The sequence below is a fragment of the Symsagittifera roscoffensis genome, chromosome 5, assembly GCF_963678635.1.
Source record: "Symsagittifera roscoffensis chromosome 5, txSymRosc1.1, whole genome shotgun sequence".
Classification (NCBI taxonomy): Eukaryota; Metazoa; Xenacoelomorpha; order Acoela; family Convolutidae; genus Symsagittifera; species Symsagittifera roscoffensis.
In genome coordinates this window covers 6,838,071-6,861,513 of record NC_087066.1, presented here as the reverse complement: position 1 = coordinate 6,861,513, position 23,443 = coordinate 6,838,071, and the positions used below count along the sequence as shown (strand labels likewise).

The 23,443-nt window shown below is 36.2% G+C and overlaps 2 protein-coding genes across 4 annotated transcripts in view; both read right to left on the bottom strand.

Annotated features, from left to right (window-relative positions):
* Positions 1-23,443, bottom strand: part of LOC134845584 (uncharacterized) — a 482,353-nt gene that overhangs the window by 403,640 nt on the left and 55,270 nt on the right. The window lies entirely within an intron of this gene.
* Positions 9,203-16,537, bottom strand: LOC134845740 (RNA-splicing ligase RtcB homolog). The gene is made up of 9 exons (XM_063862801.1): positions 16,392-16,537; positions 16,133-16,332; positions 14,763-15,002; positions 14,021-14,239; positions 13,568-13,696; positions 12,930-13,031; positions 11,558-11,686; positions 10,020-10,370; positions 9,203-9,645 (listed from the first exon to the last, which is right to left on the bottom strand). Exons 2-9 carry the CDS (start codon positions 16,304-16,306, stop codon positions 9,469-9,471), a joined length of 1,521 nt encoding a protein of 506 aa, XP_063718871.1. The 5' UTR covers positions 16,307-16,332; positions 16,392-16,537; the 3' UTR covers positions 9,203-9,468.

Genomic DNA, 23,443 nt, shown 5'->3' with positions numbered 1-23,443 from the left:
GGAAAAAGTTATGTGGGAATGTGCTTACAATCATGTACGATACCTTTACGAGTCAATCAAAGATTCTTTTGCAATAAAGCATGACAATTACGGGGGTTATAAACTAATTTATAGTGGAATAGAATCGATACCTGGGCAAACTGTTCTACCAAATGGACCAAAAGGCATCCTCCAGATCGTTCCAGAGCACTTCACTGACCTTTCGGTGATTTACAAAGTCTCTGATAAAAAAAACAGCATATTTAATGCTGGGTCCTATTCGTTTCATTAATTCAGATTGTGAACCGAATTGTGAGTATGACTTCTCATCACTCGACAAAACTCTAGTCCGACTTCGTACTTTGAAAAAATTGGAAACCAATGATGAAGTTTTGGTTAGTATAGTGACGATTTCTTTTCAAATCATGAGTGCAAATGCCGAACTTGTTCTGTGAGAGAGAGAGAGAGCTGCATTAGAATTGCAACAACCTGTACTGCAAACACCTGTACCAAGTATTGAAAATTCGGAAATTATAGCTGACAGTCAACCTGAAGTTCCTATGCCATTAGACCATCCCAGGGTAGAGGGCATGAAATCATGGAGAATATGGCATTGCACAAGACTTGCAACGAATTTTCGCCAGTGGCCGAAACACTACAAGAAGATCGTTCTCCAGCAAAGTCTCAAGATGGAGATCATAAAAGCTTGGCTGATATGGATCTGCAAAGCACTAGTAAGGGAACTTCTTCAGTGGCTGAATTATTGCAAGAAGATCTTACAGCTAGGAAAAAAAACACGCTTGCGTCGGCGCGAAAAAAATCGGGCTTACAAAGATATAATGAAAGGAATTAACGAGCGTAGCGATAAATTAATTGGCGATTTTGATGAGGCTGATCTGTTAACTTCATCTGCAGACCAGGTGCAGTGTGAAAACGTTTTTGATTCACCGACAACTGACTCTCAGGTGTTAGTTGCGCAGGAACCTGAAGACGCTGATACAGATTTATTTGAAAGATCTATAATCTGCAAGTCACCTTCTCGCGACTAGCTCGCTATTGCCAAACGCGTCTATGCCTGGTCCGCCTGAATGTTGTAGGTTTCCGATTTCACCATTCGTGGGCGCTTCCACGCCAAATTCTGCTGAAAAAAAACAAATTTCTTGAGTTACGAATTCAACGAGCGCCGGAAAATTATTTTGAATTACCTGGAGGCACATTTACTCCCTTGTACCCCAGTTGTAGAGTTGGATCCAACAATGCACAAGTTCTAATCCGAGCTCTCACCAATCATCCTAAAATTTCGGCTGCTTGTCAAGTTGATTTACTGAAGCTCTTAGAAACAATTATGCCCAATCCTAATCTGCTGCCATCTGCATTTAAAAGTCTGCAGAGCATTAAACTGAACCTCAAAGATCTAACAGCAAAGATTATTCCTGCAGCAGAAAAACAGACTTGCGTATTGAAGTTTGCAGAACTGCTTAAAGATATTGTACAAAGAAACATTTTATCCATTATTAAAAATAATTTAAGTCGTTGTCGCGATGAAGTCTCCGATATGCCTGTTGAACTTTTGCAGATTGCCCAACAACTAGACGAATTCTGCATTGACTTGATTTTATCAACTGACGGAGTTACTTTTGTGAGCTCAAGCGTCAATCACCAAATTTACCCTATTTGGCATTCTGTTGCCCAGCTACCTCCAATTCTACGGATGTCCAAAAAAAATATTGCTTTGGCCGCTTTGTTTGTTGGCAAAGGAAAATCTAATTGGGAAGAAATTGTAAAACAATTGACTCGAGAGCTACAACGTAAGGTTGCAGTTCTAATGCCGAATGGACGTTTATTTTGCCTCAAATTCCATGTTGTGCTTATTGTCGCTGACCTCATAGCAAAGCCAAATTTATTGAATATGTACCAGCATAACGGGTACTACGGTTGCCAGTATTGCACCCATCATGGAGTCACTTATGGTTCAACGCAGTCATACTATCCCCTCAACATCAGGGTTAATGACGAAGTTTATCGGGTAAAGCGGCAAAAAAGAAAGCCAATGTACCATGAAAATCTGGTAGAAAAAGCCGAAAATTTCCTACAACAAGGCAACCAAAAAGTAAACATGGTAGGTGTTAAAGGTAGAAGCGCTTTTAGTTGTGTTGTTCCTGGATTGCCGTTGTCAGCACCAGTTGATTATATGCATTGCGTTTTACTTGGCGTCTATAATAGTCTATTGGCAAGACACATGAAGTTGCTGAACAAAAAAGAGAGGGTTGAAATTGACGATATTATGTACCATGTCGCGGTTCCTGTTGGATTAACTCAGCACGGTCGACAGCCAAGAGTTCTCTCCGAAGTGTCGCAGCTCAAAGCGAATGAGTACTTCAATTAATTGTTCTTCCTTGCGCCAGGTGTTTTTCGTGAGTTCTTGAAACCGGAATCTTTTCAATACAAGAGCTTGTTGCGTCTTTCTTTCGGTGTGAGGATTCTTCTTGAAACTCAAGTTGAAAAAAACATAACAGTGGCACAAAAAATTACTTGATAAATTTTCAGAGGATGCAGTTGATATTTTCGGTGATAAGAAAGGTGAAACTATCAACATTCATTGCTTACAGCATTTACCAGATCAAGTGCGGCGTTTCGGTCCTCTCTTTGTTATGTCTGCAATGTGTTTCGAATCAGCCCATGCTTTCCGCGCCCATTTCGCATCTGGGTCACATGAATTTTGTCAAATGATTTGCAGACGTTACCTGGAGTATTATCAGCTCCTTCAAGCTTCATTAGAAGAAGACGATGCGACAGACTTGGCAGAAAGTTGGACTTATCGAAATAACTCCGCTCAACTGAAAGCAACTGACACTGATTTACTTGAAACAGTTCAGGTTTTAACTGCTCGTAATCTCTATAAGAATGCGCTGATTGAGTCTCGCTGCAAAGTGGCGCGTTGGTTTTTCGACTCTCGTTGCTACAAACTAAATCCGAGAGGTCCAAATAGTAATATTTGCTTTAGAGCCAATGGTGCTGTGCTTTTTGGCCAAATTTAGTAATTCGTCAATTTTGAGGACAGTATAGAGAAGTACGCGTATGTGACCCTGTATTATCCTGTCAGATACGGCCTGTCTGAAGACAGCGATCTGAAATTTGAAAACTTTGTCCAAGTACTGTCAACAGCAAACGCAATGGGTGAATGTTAGTGAAATGAAAAAAGTGGCCCTCATAGAAAAGAAAACTTAGAAATGGCTAGTATTTGTCCCGAAATTTGTTGATCATAAGTGAATGCTTTGTCTAAACTTGTTACATTTTGTGGACCTTAATTGATTGAATTTCTGTTCAACTGTTTTTTACGGCTCGTTTATATTTTTCCGACGGTGTCTGCTCCTTGTGTGTTATGGTTTGAAATCAGCACAGAAGGCCCACTTTCTTTTTTTTTCAAGTTAAGAACTAGTGTAAAGGTAAGGAACTTGTTTAGTGATTCGGTTTTTTTTCTGACTCTTATGTAAATTTAATCAGCCAGGCGCAAATGTTGAATTCCATGAGATGCATTGAAAAATCTATTCATAAACTTTATTAATTTTTTTCAAGAGAAGCTTTTCGCGGAAATTTTGAATGCATCCAAAAGTGATTTTCAACGCTTAATGGTAGTTTTCATGAAAAAGATGCTGTGCTAAGAAAATTTTCAATCATAATCAGAAGTTGCAATTGCCTAATTTAAATATTAAAATATTTTTTAGATGAAATCGATTATAATAATTGTCGATTCGAACCTTCGCCGAAGCGGCTCGTTCATGAGTAATAATTCTCAAATTGAACGATATGGGTAAGTGGTCCAAATTATAATGATTGTTCAAACGATCGGTCAAATGACCAAATTGTGTTTTTTGTTCAGACCTGTAATTGACGCCCGTGGGAGCCGTATCACTATGAAATTGCGGTTTCTGACCGAGCAGGTCAATCATTACGAATGTGTTCTTGTTATTGTTGGAAACAATGACATAAACAGCAAAACGGATGAAGAAATCCTTCATAATATATAAATGTTCAAAAATGCACTAAGGAAAGATGTGAATTTCAAAATTTGTGGGTTTTTGCCTCGGCGAGATCACCCAATGCAGTTATATCACTCTGAAAATACCTGGGAAAATCCGGTCAAACGACTCAACAACAAATTTAGAAAGCTATATCCGAATGAATATGCCTCGCCTGCGTGTTTCAAATTGGAAGACTTCCTTCTAGAAGATGGTGCCCATCTGAATGATCTCGGACAAAAGCATATGTCTCAATTTGTGCTAAAAATGTGCCGAATTTTCAATAATTTTGATTGAAACTATTATTGTAACAGGTTCTCGTTTCCCTTTTTTAAATAGATTTTTATCTTTTAACGCTGTTTTAATTAAAGTAAGATCATAACATTTAAGCATGCTATCAAACGTTAACGGATCAAAAAAGATCTTTGGAGACTTCATAACTCGAAATATAAAATAAAACTACGTTAAAAAGTAAGTTTGGTGCAAGTCATTCTAGTAATAGCCGGAAAATGCTTTTGAAGCAGCTGGCAAAATGTTTTGAAAAATTTGCGCAAGTTCAACATGTGTTTTTTGCGTGACGATGCTACAATTTTTTCTATAATCTGACTGTATTTCTCTAAAAGCGCTAGATCAAGTGAAGTTAGGTTATGTGTTATTCTCTCAGTTAGGTTTCGTTATTCTCTATTAGTGAAAGTTTGGTGCAAGCCATTCTTTTAGTGAAAGTTTGGTGCAAGCCATTCTATTAGTGAAAGCTTGGTGCAAGCCATTCTATTAGTGAAAGTTTGGTGCAAGCCATTCTATTAGTGAAAGTTTGGTGCAAGCCATTCTATTTGTGAAAGTTTGGTGCAAGCCATTCTATTAGTGAAAATTTGGTGCAAGCTATTCTATTAGTGATAATTTGGTGCAAGCCATTCTATAAGTGAAAGTTTGGTGCAAGCCATCCTATTAGTGATAATTTGGTGCAAGCCATTCTATAAGTGAAAGTTTGGTACACGCCATTCTATTAGTGAAAGTTAAGTGCAAGCCATTCTATTAGTGAAAGTTTGGTGCAAGCCATTCTATTAGTGAAAGTTTGGTGCAAGCCATTCGATTAGTGAAAGTTTGGTGCATGCCATTCTATTTGTGAAAGTTTGGTGCAAGCCATACTATTAGTGAAAGTTTGGTGCAAGGTATTCTATTAGTGATAGTTTGGTGCAAGCCATTCTGTTAGTGAAAGTTTGGTGCAAGCCATTCTGTTAGTGAAAGTTTGGTGCATGACATTCATTTAATAGCCGGCGTGCTCTAATACAAAACGTTAGTTGCAATTCAAGGTATGTTTGTTGATTCAACTGTTGACATTTAAATTGGTTTTTGTTTTTGCGTTAATGCCTTGAGCTTCATATTGTCTCGTGCTGTCGAAAAAAAAGTTAAAAATTTATTAACTTTGACCAAAGTTTTAGTTGTGTGCTGGACCAATGAAGTTCGTTGAAGAGTATGATACAAGCTCTAAATGATCTGACTGGTTTCCCTGAGAGCGCTGGATCAAAAGATTGTAAGTAATTTTGACCTCAAAGTCAGTATAAATTAATATATGAGTAATATTTTGAGCGTTTTTGAAGATCAGTATTCTTATTTTTTTTAAGGAAGTAAATTTTTTTTTCGTAGAAATTGTTCAAATTTTTTTAGTGAAAGTTTGGTGCAAGCCATTCTATTAGTGAAAGTTTGGTGCAAGCCATTCTATTTGTGAAAGTTTGGTACAAGCCATTCTATTAGTTAAAGTTTTGTACAAACCCTGATTTCAGATGTTCGTTTGCAATAAAGATGGAACAAACTGGATACACAATCGGTTCGATCATCAAATTTTTTTGGTATCAATTTTTGCCCATTTTCTGTAGATGTGTGGCTCTGAACACTTGTAACATTTCCTTAAAGTCTCTATTAATTGTCTGAAACACAATCTTTGGTCGAAAACAAAAAATTGCGTTAAGAACTTCTAATGCTTTTTAAAAAAAAAACCACTGCTATGAAACCTTTACATCATGTTCTATAATTTTGAACTTTGCACTTTACTTGAGTTTTTTTTCAGTTCTGGTGTTGAATTGGTTTATTGAGTTAGAAAAGAAATGACCCATTTTTTGCAAACTGAAAAAAAATTTTCTTAATTTTAACTAGGATTTCATAAAATTTCATAAAGGATTTAGTGTTGAAAATCATAAAGCATTGTAACTTAGTATAGCTTTGAACTGAGAAAAATTCAGTCAATAATCACTTTACAACCCTGCTTTTCAAAAATTCATAACTTAATGTTATCTTCTAACTTAGTGTAAATAAAACTTCAGTTCAATACATTTGTTTGCTTTTTTGTATAATAGGTCACGATGATTTTTTTTCCAGAAAAATCTTGAAACTTTTTCAGGCTCAAAATTACTTTTTTTGCAGTTTGACTTTTTTCAAGTTTAGTTCATTTCCTTTGCTGAAAGGAAGGCAAAGTCCTCGAACAAACAGCGGAAATGTAAAAGTCATGAATTATCGACTTCTAGTTTGGAAAATCGAGTTTAATTATCAGATTTCCCACCAACATTTAAATTTTACCTATTGACCCATTTTTCTCAAATTGGGTCTATTTGATCAAAAAAGGTTCGGTCATACATTGTTTAGAAATTCAAAAAACTTTAAGGTCATCTATTTTTTCTTCGAAATTTGAAAGTTATTAGTTTTTTTTTCTGTTTTCTTGCTCTAAATAAACTCGATTGAAAACACGAGAGAGAGTTGTGAGGACCAGGAGGAGTTTTGCATAGATGAGACAGGCAGACCTAGGTGTGGACAGCATGGCAAGTGTGTCGCCTCAATGTTCAAGTTCCTATACTGCGACTGCCATCCGAGATACGAGGGAACCACTTGTCTAATTTAGTGAGCACGTTTGACTTTTACTTTTATTATTTTTTAAAGTATAGCTTTTTGGACCTAAAAATCTTAACATGTTTTTTTTCACCGGCCCAGCTCCCGCCTTTCAGCCTTGAATCTTTATTTCCGTGGGGGATGAAGGGAATGAAAGGTGGACATGGTTCACTAGAAATTTAATCAGGATTTTTGCATAGTTTCTTTGCGTCTATCGAATCATCGAATCCCACACCCGCTAAAGAATAACCATTTGGTTGCTGTGCATCGTTTGCGGAGAATCGCCGCCTCACTTGAGTTGTTTTCAGTTCTGGTGTTGAATTGGTTTATTGAGTTAGAAAAGAAATGACCCATTTTTTGCAAACTGAAACAATTTTTCTTAATTTTAACTAGGATTTCATAAAAAGGTTCAAAGATTTATCAAAAAATTTATTCGTCTGTGTTTTAGGCTCTGAAGCGGGATCGATGAAAAGAAAAATGTCACCAACCAATGAGATTAGAGAAAACGAAGACCGAGATACGAATAAGAAAAGTAACGAGACCGAAACTTTAAAATTTATTTAATTTTTCAAAATTTTCAAATCGTAAATTGCTCCTTTATAATTTGTTTTGTAATTTTACATCTTTTGCATTCTTTTTAAAAGATGAGTCGTGAGATAGCTGATTCCGAACATAAAGCAAATGATTAGCTTTTCAAGAATTTTTTTTGAAAAAAAAATGGATTATAATCGATTATATTGGATTTAGCTTTGAAAAAAAAATCGATTATATTGTTGAGAAAAATGGATTATAATCGATTATAATGGATTTAAATTTTTCCAAAATAATCGATTATAATCGATTAAAAATCCATTATGTGGTCTAAATTTAACATGATAATCGATTATATTGACAACATTTTAGTCAACGAAAATCCATTATAATCGATTATTATCCATGAAACTTCGGTGCGGGATGAGCCAGACCTGATCTTTGTACCTCTACTGATAGATCATGTTATAGTTGGGTCATTGGCTAATCCACTGTGTACGAGTTAATAGCTGTAGAAATACATTTAAAAGTTCATTGTATTCAAACGCTTTTCCGCTCTATATTATCCAGCTTCTGATGCAGCTTGTCTAATGCTGCAGCTAGCTTTGTGTGCTGTTTCATCTGTTAAACCAGTTGAGCTGAAATGTAATGGGAGAAAAAGACAACCTATATTAAGGCCATTTGATCTTGCGGTTAAAGAACGCGACCGTCAGGGCGGAGGTATATGGTCCGAATCCTGACCACTACGAACAAAATTCTCGTTTGCTCTTTTGCCTTAGATTAATTAAGTTATTTGTTTAGTTAAACTTCAATTATTATGTGTTATTCAGTACTAATTTTGAAATTCATTCTCTCTTATATGTTCAAAAATGGCATAAACGTATCAGACATTTCTGTAAAGTTGCTCATGAGTTTCCTTTTTGGTCATTTTATTCCGCATAATTATCTTTTCGACGGGGTAAATTTTGCTGCTCGATTAATTGAACGAGTGAGATAAGTCCCTTCATATTACAATCCTCTCTCAGCCTTCAAGACAATTGTCTTACAATGAAGCAGAAAAATGTGGTTATTTAAAAGGTAGTTGAAATTGAAAAAGGACTTGCGGAAAAATTGAGAGGTTTATAATTGTCTCATTTGCTCACACATATTATTGTCACATACGCTGAAATTAGACGTTCACTGGCGGGAGCGTTCAACAATTTACAGAAATCAGGTGATGAAACACTGGGTCCGCGCCGATACATGTTGAAACAGTTAAAAATATGTTTGTGGAATCCAATGACAAAAAGAAAAACTGACTGCGGAATCCACTGACAAATTGTGGAACTCAGTGACAAAAAAGAACAAACTGATTGCAGAATCCACTGACAAACAGTGGAATTCAGTGGCATTTTTCCTCTATTCACTCCAACTGCAAAAATACATTTGTCTGCGGAATCCAAAAGAAGGCATGTCTTAGCATTTGTCTCCATAATACGCATTGTCACTGGATTCCAAATTTTTGCTTGCTAGCTAAATTTCAATTTTAGCAACTAGTATTTGAACATTTTTCCTTCGATTCCATCAGGTTTCCTACTTCAAACGCTTTTCGAAATGTTGCGGAATCCAACGCAAAAAATGCGGATTCCTGGGACATAGTATGCGGAATCCAAACCACTACCAAAGTACCCGAGCTTGGCATCTTAATGTACAGGTTTTTTGACAAGATTTTACAGAAAGGTTTTTCAAAGCACTACTTCCAGTTATTAAAAGTCGTTTCACAAAAGACGTAAGTAACCTTTTAAAAGACGATAACATTCATTTCAAATAGATGTGAATTTGTAGGGTTGCGTTATATCCAATTTGTGTCAAGCTTTTCTTTTTTCCGCTGTAACCCATGATGTTAAGTCAGCATAACTAATCAAAATCACAAAGAGTGGTAAAAAAATGTTTAAACAAATAAACAAAAAAAATCAGACAGAAGAAGGTTAACAATTTTTGCCCATGGAACATAGGTGCTGGGAAGAACACATATTAAGATTCACAAAGAATATATGTCGTGTTATTTACGTAAGAAGTCTCTTTATCCCTTGATGACGGCAATCGGTCTGAGTTTGACGCACTTCTGACTGATGCCTGCCTGGTGACAGGTGTCCACTACATCTGTCACATTCTTGTAGGACTCTGGTGCTTCTTCCATCACCAACTTGGGACTGGCCACTCTGATTGAAATGCCAAGCTCGTGCAATTTATTTAACACCTGAAAAAATACACAAATTATGTTCTATGGCCGGTGAGCGGCAATGTCCATAACGCGTCAATTGTTTCTACCTAGACTAAATAAGACCAATAAAAATTACACCTTGAACTGGCCAATTTCTTTTGCCGCTTTACTTTAAAAATTGCGTATCATGTTTTTGAGAATGCATGGCATCCTTAAGTTCTGATTTTGACTTATTTTAGCATTCATTTTAAATTTGAATTAGCAAAAAATTAACAATTTTCAAGCGTTCTGATTTTTTCAATTTTCAATTTCGACTGTGGACACTTCAACTCTCTCATATAATAATCAAAAGCTGTATCGTTTCCTCTGTGGTTTTATACTTTGAAATCGGAAAGATCGACGTTATTTACTTCCGTATAATCCAAATTTCGGCGCGACTTCGCTCTCGACAACGCGCGACCAGCGCCATGACATGTAGTTCCAAATGTCTCGGACATTCCGTGTTCAGTTCCAGTCAACACATAACTACACGTGCCCATAGTGCCCCCAATGAGGACCGGCTGTCCAGTTAACTGGTAGTCCACTGGTATCAGGGGGTGGTGTGGGGGGAATGCACGTGTGGATCCCTTCCGGTGGACTAGAAGAGTCTTCTCTTTCCCGTCAACTATGTGTGTCTCTATTTTGGCAATGTTGTGAGAGACGTCGTAGATCACGTGCATGTCTAGATCATCTGGGGTGGAGTTGAACATCTTAGAGATGGCCTGAATAAAAAGAGTGGACGAACTTCTATTTTGAACAGTCCTAGATTCACATTAACATAGAGCAAAATGAAAGCGGTCATTATAGAGTACAACAACATCGTCTATCAATCATAGCGATAAAAACACACCTTCAACTTAAGTTGGCCACACTGCAACTAATATAAAAAAAAACATACAACTTCAGCTAAAATAACCACTCCGCGGTGAATCCGGAGATTTTGACTTCGAAAAACTTACAAAAGATTTTTAAAATTAAATGTAAATTACGCGCTGAAAAGTGATCAAATTTACTTCAACAGCTTCATTTTGTAAGATTTCAGTGTCTTTAACCATGTTTAATTTGAGGGAAAAATTATCGAAAACTTGATGATGCGTTTCCAATGTCTTCCAGTATAGTGGCCTTACTTTTATTAGATTATGGCTAAAAGCGTCTTGTTTCGATGCAAGAAGATATGAAGAACAAATCGGTTCACAATTATTAGTTTGTTCGCCAAGCCAAGATTTATTTCATTAAAATTTATTGTCAGAACGACACGTTCTTTTGCGTTCTGACAGAAAAAAGACCCAGTTTTCTATCTGCAATTGGAACTCAAGTGACTGCAACTATTTCTGCCTGATATAAAATTCACGTACTATATACCATTTTAACTGTATGCACCTTTATGATAAACCAAGTATTTCCTTTTGGCTGTATAACACAATACTGAATTCACCAGTTTAAAAAACAACGGGATAACTTGGAACTTATTATATTTATTGACAACATTATAAGTGAAAGGCGACCAAAAAAGGAAACAGCCAATGCAGGGGCCGATCTAGGATTTTCTCGAGGGGGGGGGGGGGGGGCGTATTTTCAAAAAAATTCGAAAAATTTGTCGATTTTTTAGGTCGACTGAATTGATTTTTCGAGCTCTCCCTAAGCACTGTTTACTCCCTGTTTTGACCAAACTTTCTGCGCGGCAGGCAAATATTTGAGAAAACAGGCCAAAAAGGCGTTTTTAGAAACTTTTTAGAAAATGTTGACCAAAAAATCGCGTTTTTTCGGCGCGCGCTCCACCCTCCACCCTCAAAATTTTAGGGTCGGTCGGTCGGTCAAAAATGGAATTCTTAAAAAGTACCCAGGAGGGACTTAAAAAGTAAACCCCCCCCCCCTAAATCCTCCCCTGAGCCAATAATTGACAGCTCACTTGTCTGGTGAGGAAGGTCATGCTGCTCCTGTTGACCCAGGCGAAGTTGGCGGCTGTGGCCATGGCCTTGAGGTAGTCCTGTCCCTCCTGCGAGTGAATCCTAGCACACGCTAGCTGCTTGTCATTCACCTAAAACAGTCATGATTTATAAACAACAAAGTTAGAAATAATTACGTCAAAAAATAACAAAAAAAAATTATGTATTCTTATTTTCTTTCACTTTTCTTCCGATGTTTGTGCCGTCTAATACTAACGAATTAAATTAAGAAAATATTTGTGCGCAAAAAACATACCTTAGATCATAATGCCTCCACAACCCGTTTGGTTGGTCTGAATAACATTATAAAGCAGTCAATTTAGTATTTTCAATTAATACTAAGCTCACAATTATTAGTGAAACCTCTGAAAAATTGATTTTGGCGGAGAAAAATTAGTTACTCGGCAGCAAGAAAGTTTAGTTTTTTGTAGGAATTGTCATTGTTCTTTTATTTGCTCTGACGCTAGCAACCTTCCACTCAGAAGCGAAGAAAAAGAAGAAATAAGCCTCGAATAAGCAAAAACTCGGCTACGAGTAAGATTCGAATCTGCGACTTACTGCAATCAAGAGATTTTGAGTCTCAAGCACAAATTATCTCTCAGCCACGCAAGCTTAACAACCGACAAACACTAGTCACAAATAAAGCAGCTACATATGCTAATAACTTGCCAATGCTATTCAGCAAAAGTCGCACCAAATACAAATAGACTCAATTTTGCAAGTTATAACAAAGAATATAACAAACTGAAAGCATCCACACTAACTTTGCATGTAACAAATCGCAAAGCATTAAACCACAATATTCATAAATAATGCATTTCAGAAAATTGCGATATATTGAGTTAGAAAATTTCTGAAATCGAGTTTTCATTATTGTTGTGTTTTCAAACAAATATATATTTTTTCGGTTATTTCATGAACTAAAAACGCATTAACTGGCTTAAGCTATTACTTTTCGAATTTCAAAGCAAATTCTATCAAAAAGCTGCAAAGGTACCCCAAAAGTGGAACTACTATTTGCGACTTAGGTTGGAAAAAAAGAAGGTTCGTACTAATACACTCGCTTCACAAGTGTAAATAATAGCACAAGAGACGATCTGTCTCTTACATATTTGACTATCTATTTTGCATTTTTATATTTTGGCTCGTTCTCGTTTTCCCCCAACCTGCAAATTTTTCCAAGTAATTTTTACAAAATTGGCATGCAGGCTTATTAAGATATGACAACTATTTCTGGTGTTCATACTGAGCCTTGTTAGCCCCTCTAAAGAAAAGATGTTTCTGTGAGGTAGGTAGGGGGGGGGGGGAGAGAAAAATGGTCTAAATTTCTCTCACCTCTATTTTATCCCTCTTCATGGCCTTCTCCATCTGGACGAGTGCGTCTGTGGCCACCTGGTGACCAAATCCACGTGACCCACAATGCACCATAACACACACCTACAAACCAATTCTCCATAACAACGTAAATCCACAATTTTCACGAAGTAATCGGTTGCTGTGCAAGCAGCACATGAAACCCCCTCCAAGCTATCTTTGCAACAAGATCCACAAATCAAAAAGAAATCATTTCGAGTTTTTAAAAACGATGTTTCTTCACTTTAATTTTGTCTACAAGGCAAAATTTTTGAGCAAGATTTCCTCGTCATTCTAAAAATTTTAGAACTTTAAAATTAAGATAGAATCACGATATAAAATAGCTGCATTATGTTATACCACGCGATCACCTCTGATGCTTATTTGTAATACATGATTGTGTACGAAAAGCACCCAAATACAAATCTCGCAAAAGCAGTTCGATTTAGTCTGAATCAGTCCGAATGCGCAAAAGTAGTTTCGACTACAAGGAAGTTCGCAAATGATTTTATGAGGAGATTGGTTGCAAAAAAAGTCTTCAGAAAGTAGCCTGACAAGTCAGCCGACAAAAATTGATAAGGCCTGCTTATCGCAAGGGTAAAAAAGAATGTATGGCTCACCTGTCCCTTGAAGTCAATGCCCATCTTCCTAGCTGCCTGGCTGTTGTATATCTCATCCACCACTTGCAGTTCCGCGTAGTGATTACCCGCTCCTAGAGTTCCCAGCTGGGGAAGACCTCTCTTCTTGGCCTACGAAAAGTGAAAACTTTCCCAAAAAAATATCAATTTTTTTACCATGTCTAAAAAAATGTGAGCAAAATTTTCATTCGGACAGCCAAACTGAAGCGAAATCAATTTAGCACAATTTGCCTTCTTAGATAATGATGAAAAAGCATGTTAATTTTTTCAATTCTATCAATATATACATCATACAAACCATATGAGTATTTCATGATGCATATTCAAAAAATATATAATTCAGTCGTTTAACCAAAAACTGGGTCTGATTTAAATTTAGCTCCAACTCACAAACATCGCACTCCCTATTTATTAAGTCTTCTATCTCCAACTGACCTTGAATGAGACCTTGGATGAGTCTGCCTGTAGCATCCGTCCATACTCCTCGCAGTGTTCCTTGTCCTCCGCCCACACATACCCCTCTCTCAAACTCCAGTCCATGCCCATCTCCAGCGCCTCCTCCAGATCTCTGGCACCCATCGGAATCACCCCCTTCGACCCCACTCCCACTGGGATGTGGTTGAACATGGACTGTGCCAGCTGGTCTTTCACAGGCTAAATCGAAATTTTGTGGCGGTTGTGAAACATTATTGCATGAGAAAATTTGAAAACAAAGCCAAGGACGGCTATTTTCTTATCCCTATAAAGCTCTTTTTGGAAAGTTTACGCCGAAACAATCACGTTCTTAGTACACGGCTCAAATTCTCGTTTAAATTTGATATTTTAGCCAAAGCCAACAGCATGAACAATGTAGCACCTCTCCGAAAAAAAGTAAAGCCGTAAGATAAATCCGATAAAAGCACATCAGAACTTTGATCAATATTGTAATAGTTCGGAGTACTTTCGAGCTACCGTTCATCATTAACACCTTAAAACACAAAAACAATGAGCTTGAAAAAAAAAGCACCAGATCCAGTCAAATAAAGAAAACAAAAATCACAAAAAAAACAATAAATCTATTCTGAGGCGGATAACATTCACAAATACAGAACAAGATGCACCATAATTTGATGCTGAGGAGGCGTCCACGATACTTCTCCTTGAACGTACTTCCTGGAAAAATTTAAAATCCACTGACCTTGACATCTGACTCTGACAAGTTTGTCCTCAATAGTCTCACTCCACAGTTGATGTCGAAGCCCACTCCACCCGGGGACACTATACTGTCCGGATTATCCATGTCGAAGGCAGCCATGTTCCCAATGGCGAATCCATACCCACTGTGCACATCCGGGAGGCCTATGGATCTGCCCACTATGCCTGGAAGAGCAGCCACATTGCCAATCTGCTTCATGGCTGGAAGGAATCCACCAGTGCCCTACACAAACCCACAATTGCACAAGTCTTTTAGGTTATATTTAATACATTACCCAGCAATTTGCATTTCAAAAAACAATTCTAAATTTCATTTGAAATTGAATTGAAATTTTGATTCGTTTGAAACCAAAGTTTTTCCTAAAATTTCATTGAAGAAAAAATTAGTTAATTTGGGACGCAAACAATTTGGGGACCAAAATTGAGTCTACATCAAATGCATACAATATATAAAATGCTGGAAGTGGGGAGGAACTTTGCTTTCGGGCAGGGGGACGGATCTAGGATTTTTTCGAGGGGGGGGGGCGGATTTTCAAAAATTTCGAAACTAAAAATTTCGAAACTAAATTTTTGTCGACCTTTTTTTTAGGTCAACCCGAATTGATTTTGCGAGCTCTCCCAAAGCACTGAAAAGACCCTGTTTTGTTAAAATTTCAGCGCCGCAGGCAAAATTTTGAAAAACAGGCCAAAAAAGGCGCCTTTAGAAAAACTTTAGGGTCCGTCACCAAATATGGATATCTCAAAATAGTACAAAGGGGGACCCTTTGGGTCGGCAGGGGGTCGAATCCCTGAGGGAAGGGCGTAAGCCCCCCACCCCCCAAATCCGCTCCTGCTTTCGGGTATATTGTAGTTTTTTTTTAAGAAAAAAACTTTTTTCCTCGCAAAATCAGGTACCACAAACAATCAATAGAATGGATCCAGTGATATATCATTTTGAAGTCATTTCAGTCGTACTCGAACGTCTTTTAAAAAATTTCAAAATGTTTTCTGTGTCGAGAAACACCGGCCTGAAAAATTTGCTTTTAAGCCTATTTTCGATAACATAAAGCAAACGAGTATGTGTTATAATAGGGAAAGATTTTTATTTAAAAAACTCAAGAAGCAAAAATTTATGACAACAAAATTAGTTGTAGAAGCTTCATTTAGCACTTCCTAATCAATTAAAATAATTTCAAAAAAAAATCTGCAGAATAAATAAAAAGACGAGTTTTATTTTATGAGTACCATACTTCCCACGATTCAACCTATGACTTTTTTGCGCCTCTTACCCACTCAGCCACGGCTGCTCGTTTGTATGGTACCAGTATGTGGTGTGAGTATGTGTATGTGGTGTAGGTAGTGTGATGTGTGTACCTGGAACTTGCAGTGCATGCGTAGTTCGTCGAACATGAGTTTCTCGAGGTGGTCGTTGACGAAGAAGAGTCCGTCCACATTCATGTTGGACACGAAGCCCTTCTTGATCCTCCACATGTTCTTGCCCCTCTTCTCCAGGTACTCCAGCTCCTGCTTGTAGTCCCGAGGTGCCATCTCTCAATCAATCAATCAATCGCAACCTAAAGTCCTTCAGAAAATAACAAATGACAATTTTACAACAAATTAAAACCTGGCTTACCTTAGAGAGAGAGAAAATAAACAAGCAGTTTATTTCCGAATAAGTAGTGAATTCAGTCTGCTCTATTGACAATTGGAGTGCAAGAATCAAATCCAGAAGATCAAATCAAATCATCCATTTCAGATCAATTGATGAAATCAAATCATCATCTAAAAAGAAAATAGTTTTCCTGAAATTTTTAAAGCTTGTTTAGCATACATTAAGTGATTGTCCTTGTGCATTACTTATTCATAATCAGCACAGAGGCGAAGCTGAGCTTCGCACCGCTTGCGATACAACAATTATAGGATGAGTACACCATGGCGCTAAAAAGCATACAAACTTCGAACAATATTACAATTGAAGTGGAAAATCAAAAAAGAAAAATCAAAAAACAAGAAAAAAAATTCTTCGTGTTTTTTTTTCGTGTTTGAAATATACTGTTTTCGTGTTTGAAATTAGTTTAAGTTTTCGAAGAGGTCTTAGTGGCGTCCTAGACACTTATTGATCTTAAAAGCACTACCGGATATTTTGAGGAAAAAATCAATAAATAAGGCGACAGAATGAAAGCCGACATCCAATCAACTGCAACTCAGTCAAAAATTTTCGTCAAAAAAATCATCTAGGAAAAAACTTCATGTACCGCCCACATGGGATCCTCGATAGCTATATAAAAAGCGTAAGCAAATCAGACTACATAAGTTGGAAAACAAACCAACAGAGCTTAAACTGACAACCACGAAGCCGAAAATCATCATCTAAAAAGAAAATAGTTTTCCTGAAATTTTTTAAGCTTGTTTAGCATACATTAAGTGAGCAGTCCTTGTGCATTACTTATTCATAATCAACACAGAGGCGAAGCTGAGCTTCGCACCGCTTGCGATACAACAATTATAGGATGAGTACACCATGGCGCTAAAAAGCATACAAACTTCGAACAATGTTACAATTGAAGTGGAAAATCAAAAAAGAAAAATCAAAAAACAAGAAAAAAAATTCTTCGTGTTTTTTTTTCGTGTTTGAAATATACTGTTTTCGTGTTTGAAATTAGTTTAAGTTTTCGAAGAGGTCTTAGTGGCGTCCTAGACACTTATTGATCTTAAAAGCACTACCGGATATTTTGAGGAAAAAATCAATAAATAAGGCGACAGAATGAAAGCCGACATCCAATCAACTGCAACTCAGTCAAAAATTTTCGTCAAAAAATCATCTAGGAAAAAACTTCAGCAGAATATCAAAATCAAAACTCTATAACTATACATTCAATGGTTTGAGTTCTAGATATAGCATGAGTAAAACTAGTTCCCGGTAGTTAAATTTGAACTTTCATGAAATTGAACATGTCAGAGCAGCATTGCAGCATCATAAGTGATTCAGCTGAATTTTTTAAACTAGTTGTTACCCCGAAAAAAGTCTATACTCCGATTTGATAACGCTTGCTAATCGCAAGAGTAAGCAATCTTCATAGCAATTTGTGCGTTTTTAAGGGCAGTATCTCGTTAAGTTATTGTATTACTTTTCAGGATGTCCACTTCGATGCTTATCTCAAACTTTAACATGGATCTTTTTCATGAAAGGTTATTCTTGCCGAGAAACGTTTATTTAATTTAGCTCAACTTATTGACGACCAAGTTTTTGCAAGAAATTGTATGATCTTTTTGAAATCTTTTCCTCAATATTTTCATCTTAACTGCTGATTTTAAACATTCTGAAATAAAAAATCTACTTTCGAAAATAAAAAAATCCTTCGCGTTTCAGGAAATTGATTCCAGCGGATATTTCATGCTATTAAAATACCTATGATAACACGAATAGCCGGTTGCAAAGCAAGTAGCAGAATATTCCGACCACATTCATATAAACTACAAAAAATATTTTTTTTAAATTTAAATTAGTGTCGTTTTGTAATGAGAGACCTACACAAATGCGTAAAGTTAGTGAATTAGGCATATACGACAACAGTTCTTTTCAAAAATTGAAAAAAAAAAACGAAAAAAAATGCAAATTTTTTTTTTGCAATCTTTCTTTTTTATTTTGACTTCATTTTTATAACCAAAGCGCCAAACTTGAAGTTTCCAAACTTAGTTTTTCTTTTGGTGATAAAAAATTTTCTAAGAATAAACAATCAATTTCCATAAAAAGAACGTTACTCGATTGCTTTACTCGCGCAAATTGGACTAATTTGAATAATTTCAAAGCGGTTTTTCTCAGCAATTGCGATGATTATCTGCGGCACCTGATCTTGCATTGAAAACAATTACTTAAAAAAAAACTAAAACACACGACGACAATTGCCAATGTGAACGATTTGACTTAATTTTCAATTTATTGCTCTGGAATGAAAAAAAAACGATGACCAATTCACTAGCAAATTATTTTTGGCTCTTTGCTGCTCAATTCGGCTCTTATTGAAGTTTGGTTCAAAAGTAAACTAAGAAATTGTACGATCTTTCATTCAGTAAAAAATATTAAGGTCAGAACAAGGCTTTATTTTTGCTTCTTTTAACATTTGACAATAATTAAGAGCACCTGAATAGTGCAAGATATTATAAAATATGCATGCTTTCCGTTTGTTGAAAAAAACATGGAATTAGTTAGAGAAGAAGATTGGTTAGCTTCATTTTGGTACTTCAACCTAAGAATGCAAAAAAAGTAGCTTTTTTGAACTTTTATAATTGATTTTTTTCCCAAAAAAAATTGTTGATAATGAGACTACACTAAAAAGTTACTCGAATCGTCAGAGAACAATTCAGGTGGGGTATCTCCAACTTTCTGTCGGTATTCAACCTGTCCTGAAAAGTCTATTGATTTCAGGAGAAAAACTTAGGGTGATATGTTACGATAGGCGGTAATTTTGAGAAATATTTGAGTATTGCATGTATTAAATTTGACAACTCTTAAGCATAAAATAGTCCTTTCATTTTCAATCACTTGTACATGCTGAACTAAAATAGTTTCTGTAAATAAATTACTCTGCCAGACGAAATGTTGTTCAAAAAATCAAATCTTACACTTCTTTTGCCAAAAAATTTGGCCTTGAAATAAATTATAAATACTGTTTGATTTATTATAAATGTATTGTGTAAGTAAAGAGCTACCAGCCTTGACCACTAATTCACTGCTGTTTGCAGTTTTACTTCTTTCATACATGTTTCAGTAGTAAAGACCAGCCAACATTGCAAACGTTTTCGAAGAGCTAATTTAGCTTAGTCTTCCTGAGATCGTCAAAAAATAATGCCGGTATCAGGGCCAAGCCGTGAACGTTCAGACTGCTTTTCAACAGATCTGATGCAAAATTCGACAAAAAAAATGATAGAATTGAAAGATGCTATTTGATTCAAACATTGCATAAACAGGTGTAAAACATTTCATTCTTGATAATATGGCGTGTGGTGGAAATACTTTCAGAAATTTTAATGATTTAGTCCCCATATTTTATTGATTAAGGCTGCAGTTGATTTTGTCGGTTTTGGGCTAACGGCATTACTAATTTTCAGATGACGTCATTTAAACCGTCAAAAATGGATAGTTAAACACAGAGGCGAAGCGGAGCTTCGCACTACTTGCGATACAACACAATCATGAAAGCATAAGTGAAAAATGATGACAAAATTAGTGGAAGAAAATGTGAAATAAAATGAGTGAAAACTTAGAGATTGCAAAAATTTTCCAAAAAATTACCTTTCTCTTATAATAAATTAAGGAGTAGCCGCTTCTACAGAAAAAATTCATGCAACAGCTTCTTTCTATTGGAATTTTCATCTCAGATTTGATAGGGCAGTTTTTAAGAAAATTCAAAAACTTTCTAAAAAACGGTCAAGTTTAAAATTTAAATTTTCCGAAATCCGTAACTTTATTCAGCTTAAAGAAGGTCGCGGCTGGTAAAGTAGCGAAGACTCCCAAAATCGTGTTTCTCGATTGAACACTTAACCTGAGAAATGGCACGGTAATTTTCGAGTTGTTAAAGACCATATACTTTTTCTTAGCAAAAGTGGTCGCACCAAAGTATAAAAGTAAATGTAACAACAACCTGCTATGTCAATTAAATCTATCGTATCAGATTCGGCAGGATAGTTATAGAAAATTTCAAAAACAGTCAACAAGTCAGATAGTTGACATTTCCGAGAAGTGTGGCCTTTTGTTCAAATAAAATTGGGCGCAGCCGATTATCCAGAAGAGATTCACTCAATCGGTTATTTCCATCAAATCCAAAAACCTAGGTTTGACAAGGTAATTCTGGAGAAAATCAAGAAGTTTTTTTTTAAATCAAAAGTTTGACATTTCCCAGTGCCATAATTTTTTATGTCTGGTCTTAAACGCGTATACAAAAGATCTTGCGTCAATCATTTCATTGGATTGAACCCAAAATATCAGGTATGGCAGCGTATTTTAGATCAAATTCCTAAAATTCAGAAAAGACGCCCAAAAAACTGACTTTTACGAGGACAAAAAGTTTTTGTGAAAAATAGTTGTGAGTGGCCTCTGATACCGCGCAGCTTCCCATTACAGAGGTGAGGCTTCGCTTCGCAAATACTAGCAAGAACACGACAAAAAGCAGCTCTATAAAGTGCAATAAGAAAAAATATAAGCCTCGAATTAGTCAAAACTTGGATAGGTCTCGGATTCCATCTGCGAGCTAGAGATTTCGAGTTTCAAACACTAACCACTCAGCCACGCACGCTTAATATGTCACAAAAACTAGCCACAAATAAAGCATATAACAGATACTATGACATTTCCAATACTAGATCGCGATTACAACAAAAGTGCCAGCAAACAAGTGATGACTTTCAATTTTCAATGACTACTTTTATTGGCATACGGCTAGGAAAAAGAAGGTTCGTACTAATACACTACGCTGATCGCTAATGTAAGAAGATTCAAAATACAGCGAAAAAATCAAAAACTTGACTATTCCGAGGGCCATAATTTAATGTGTAAAAAATTTTGATGTAGCCGCTAAAGGAGGGGAGCATTTCAAGTCTGCTCCGTTCATTGAAATCAAAAACTTAGATTTGCTAGGTTAGTTTTTGAAAAAACAAAAAAAAAAATCAAAAATATCGGTTCAAAATTCCCCCACAGACTTTTTTGAAGGCTGTAGACAAAAGGGTAAAGCAAAAAAAAGACCTGGAGAGTATACATGCACTCAAGAATTTAGGCAATCTGTTTATGGATACTCTTTTTTAACAAAAACGGTAAAGTGTTTCCGAGAAACAATTTTTTTGCGAAAAAGTGATAAAATTTTCCAAAGCCTCTCAAAAAAGTTAAAACAAAAACCCAATCCCATTTACTTTCATAATACGTTTCAATCAAACAGAAAGTATACGCAAACATGCCAAGAAAAACAATTGAATTTCGAATTAGCAACATTACAAACAAAATTCAGGTAGCAGAAACAAGGCCGACAATCGTTGAGCAGACACTAGTTGAGCCAAAAAAAAGGGGTTTTATAAAATTTCTAAAATTTTCAAGTCGCCCCTGAAATTACCCTACAATAACTAGTTATTATGTAGTTGCTACCTCTATGTCAAGAACGCCTGAGATTGAGTTTAATAGCTTGTAAATGAAGTGCACATGAATGAAGTGATTCAAGTGATTTTGTTAAACTAGTTGTAAACCCGAAAAAAGTCTGTATTCCAATTTGATAACGCTTGCTTATCGCAAAAGTAACAAAAATCTCAGAAAAAAAATCACACCTAGTCTCGGCGGGAGCCACCATCAGGATTCTTGACTTTTTAGTGTTTGCACGCTTTGCTTTAGTCCTCACAATTGCATTTTTTTAATGTCAAACCACACTACGAATTTCCCACTTGAATTAGAATCCTCAAGTACTGCTCAACAAAAACCCGTGCTACTAACTGTGCTGAGCACGATACAATGCTTTGAACAAAAATCAAATTTTTAATTACCGAACCACATGAAAATTTGATGAAAGACTCTTTTATGAAAAGTTGTCTGTGAGGCTGTTACGCTCAAACTACAACAGGGACGCAAACCCGGCTGTATTATTTGTGCATATTCAATAATTTGAAAGACAAAGCACAAAATTTTCTAAAAAAGATTTCAATAACAACTTCTAATTGTGTCTTTTCCCTAGCTTCGGAAACTAGGCACATTGTAAAAAAGCCAAAAAAATAGCGATTATCCTGCGAGGTCGTTTTTGTACCCCCAAATTCATGGTGGTAGTAAAGTGCTCGGCTATGGTGGTAGTAAAAATAACATTAAAAAAATTCACAAAATTATCAGTTTTCCCTTTAATCCCCCACTTTTCCCCGGAATAACTAGGATTTCTCCCAGGGAACCAACTGGAGGAAAAAACCTCGATTTTTGTCTTTTCACAAGCTTGAGGATTAAGTCACAATGGAAAAAACCGAGAAAAAACATTGATTATCACGTGATATCGGTTTCATGCGCCCCAAGTGAAGAAAGTTAAAAAATCGCGGTTGCTCGTTTAAAGTCGATTGAACTCGCGCGCGCTCGTCCGAAAAGATGGCGGAAAAACGCCGACCACCGAGCAAAAACATTCTGTAACTTTCTTCGAAAGTCAGAACAATGGACTTAACGCTATTCTATTTTAGACTTCAACTACTCTTCGCTCGAAATTAACTAGAAAATTAAATTTCAAATTTGTTTGTCTTGACAACGCGCAGTTATTCCCAAAATATTTAACAAGGCTTGAATCGCGACTGAAGTAACTTTAGAATGGTATTTCACTTCACCCCACCTAACGCATACTTGTGATAGAAATTTCAACTCCAAGAACAATCCAACTTTCCTCCTTCCTATCAACAGCGATCGGACCAAATTTTTGACAAATAAGCTTACAAAAATACTTCAATTAAGGAAGTCCAGTTTCAACCCAGAAAGATCTGGACTAAGGCTTTGGCTGAAATCACTGAATTTTTACGCAGTACAATAGATTAAAAAATTGAAACGAGTGTTTCATTCATTGACATTTTTATCAGCAAAAATTTGTGATCGACGCTTTGTCATGTCAATGAATGAAGAACTCATTGAAATTCTATTTGAGCAAACTTTGAAATCTTAGATTATAGTCAAATTAATTTTGTTGT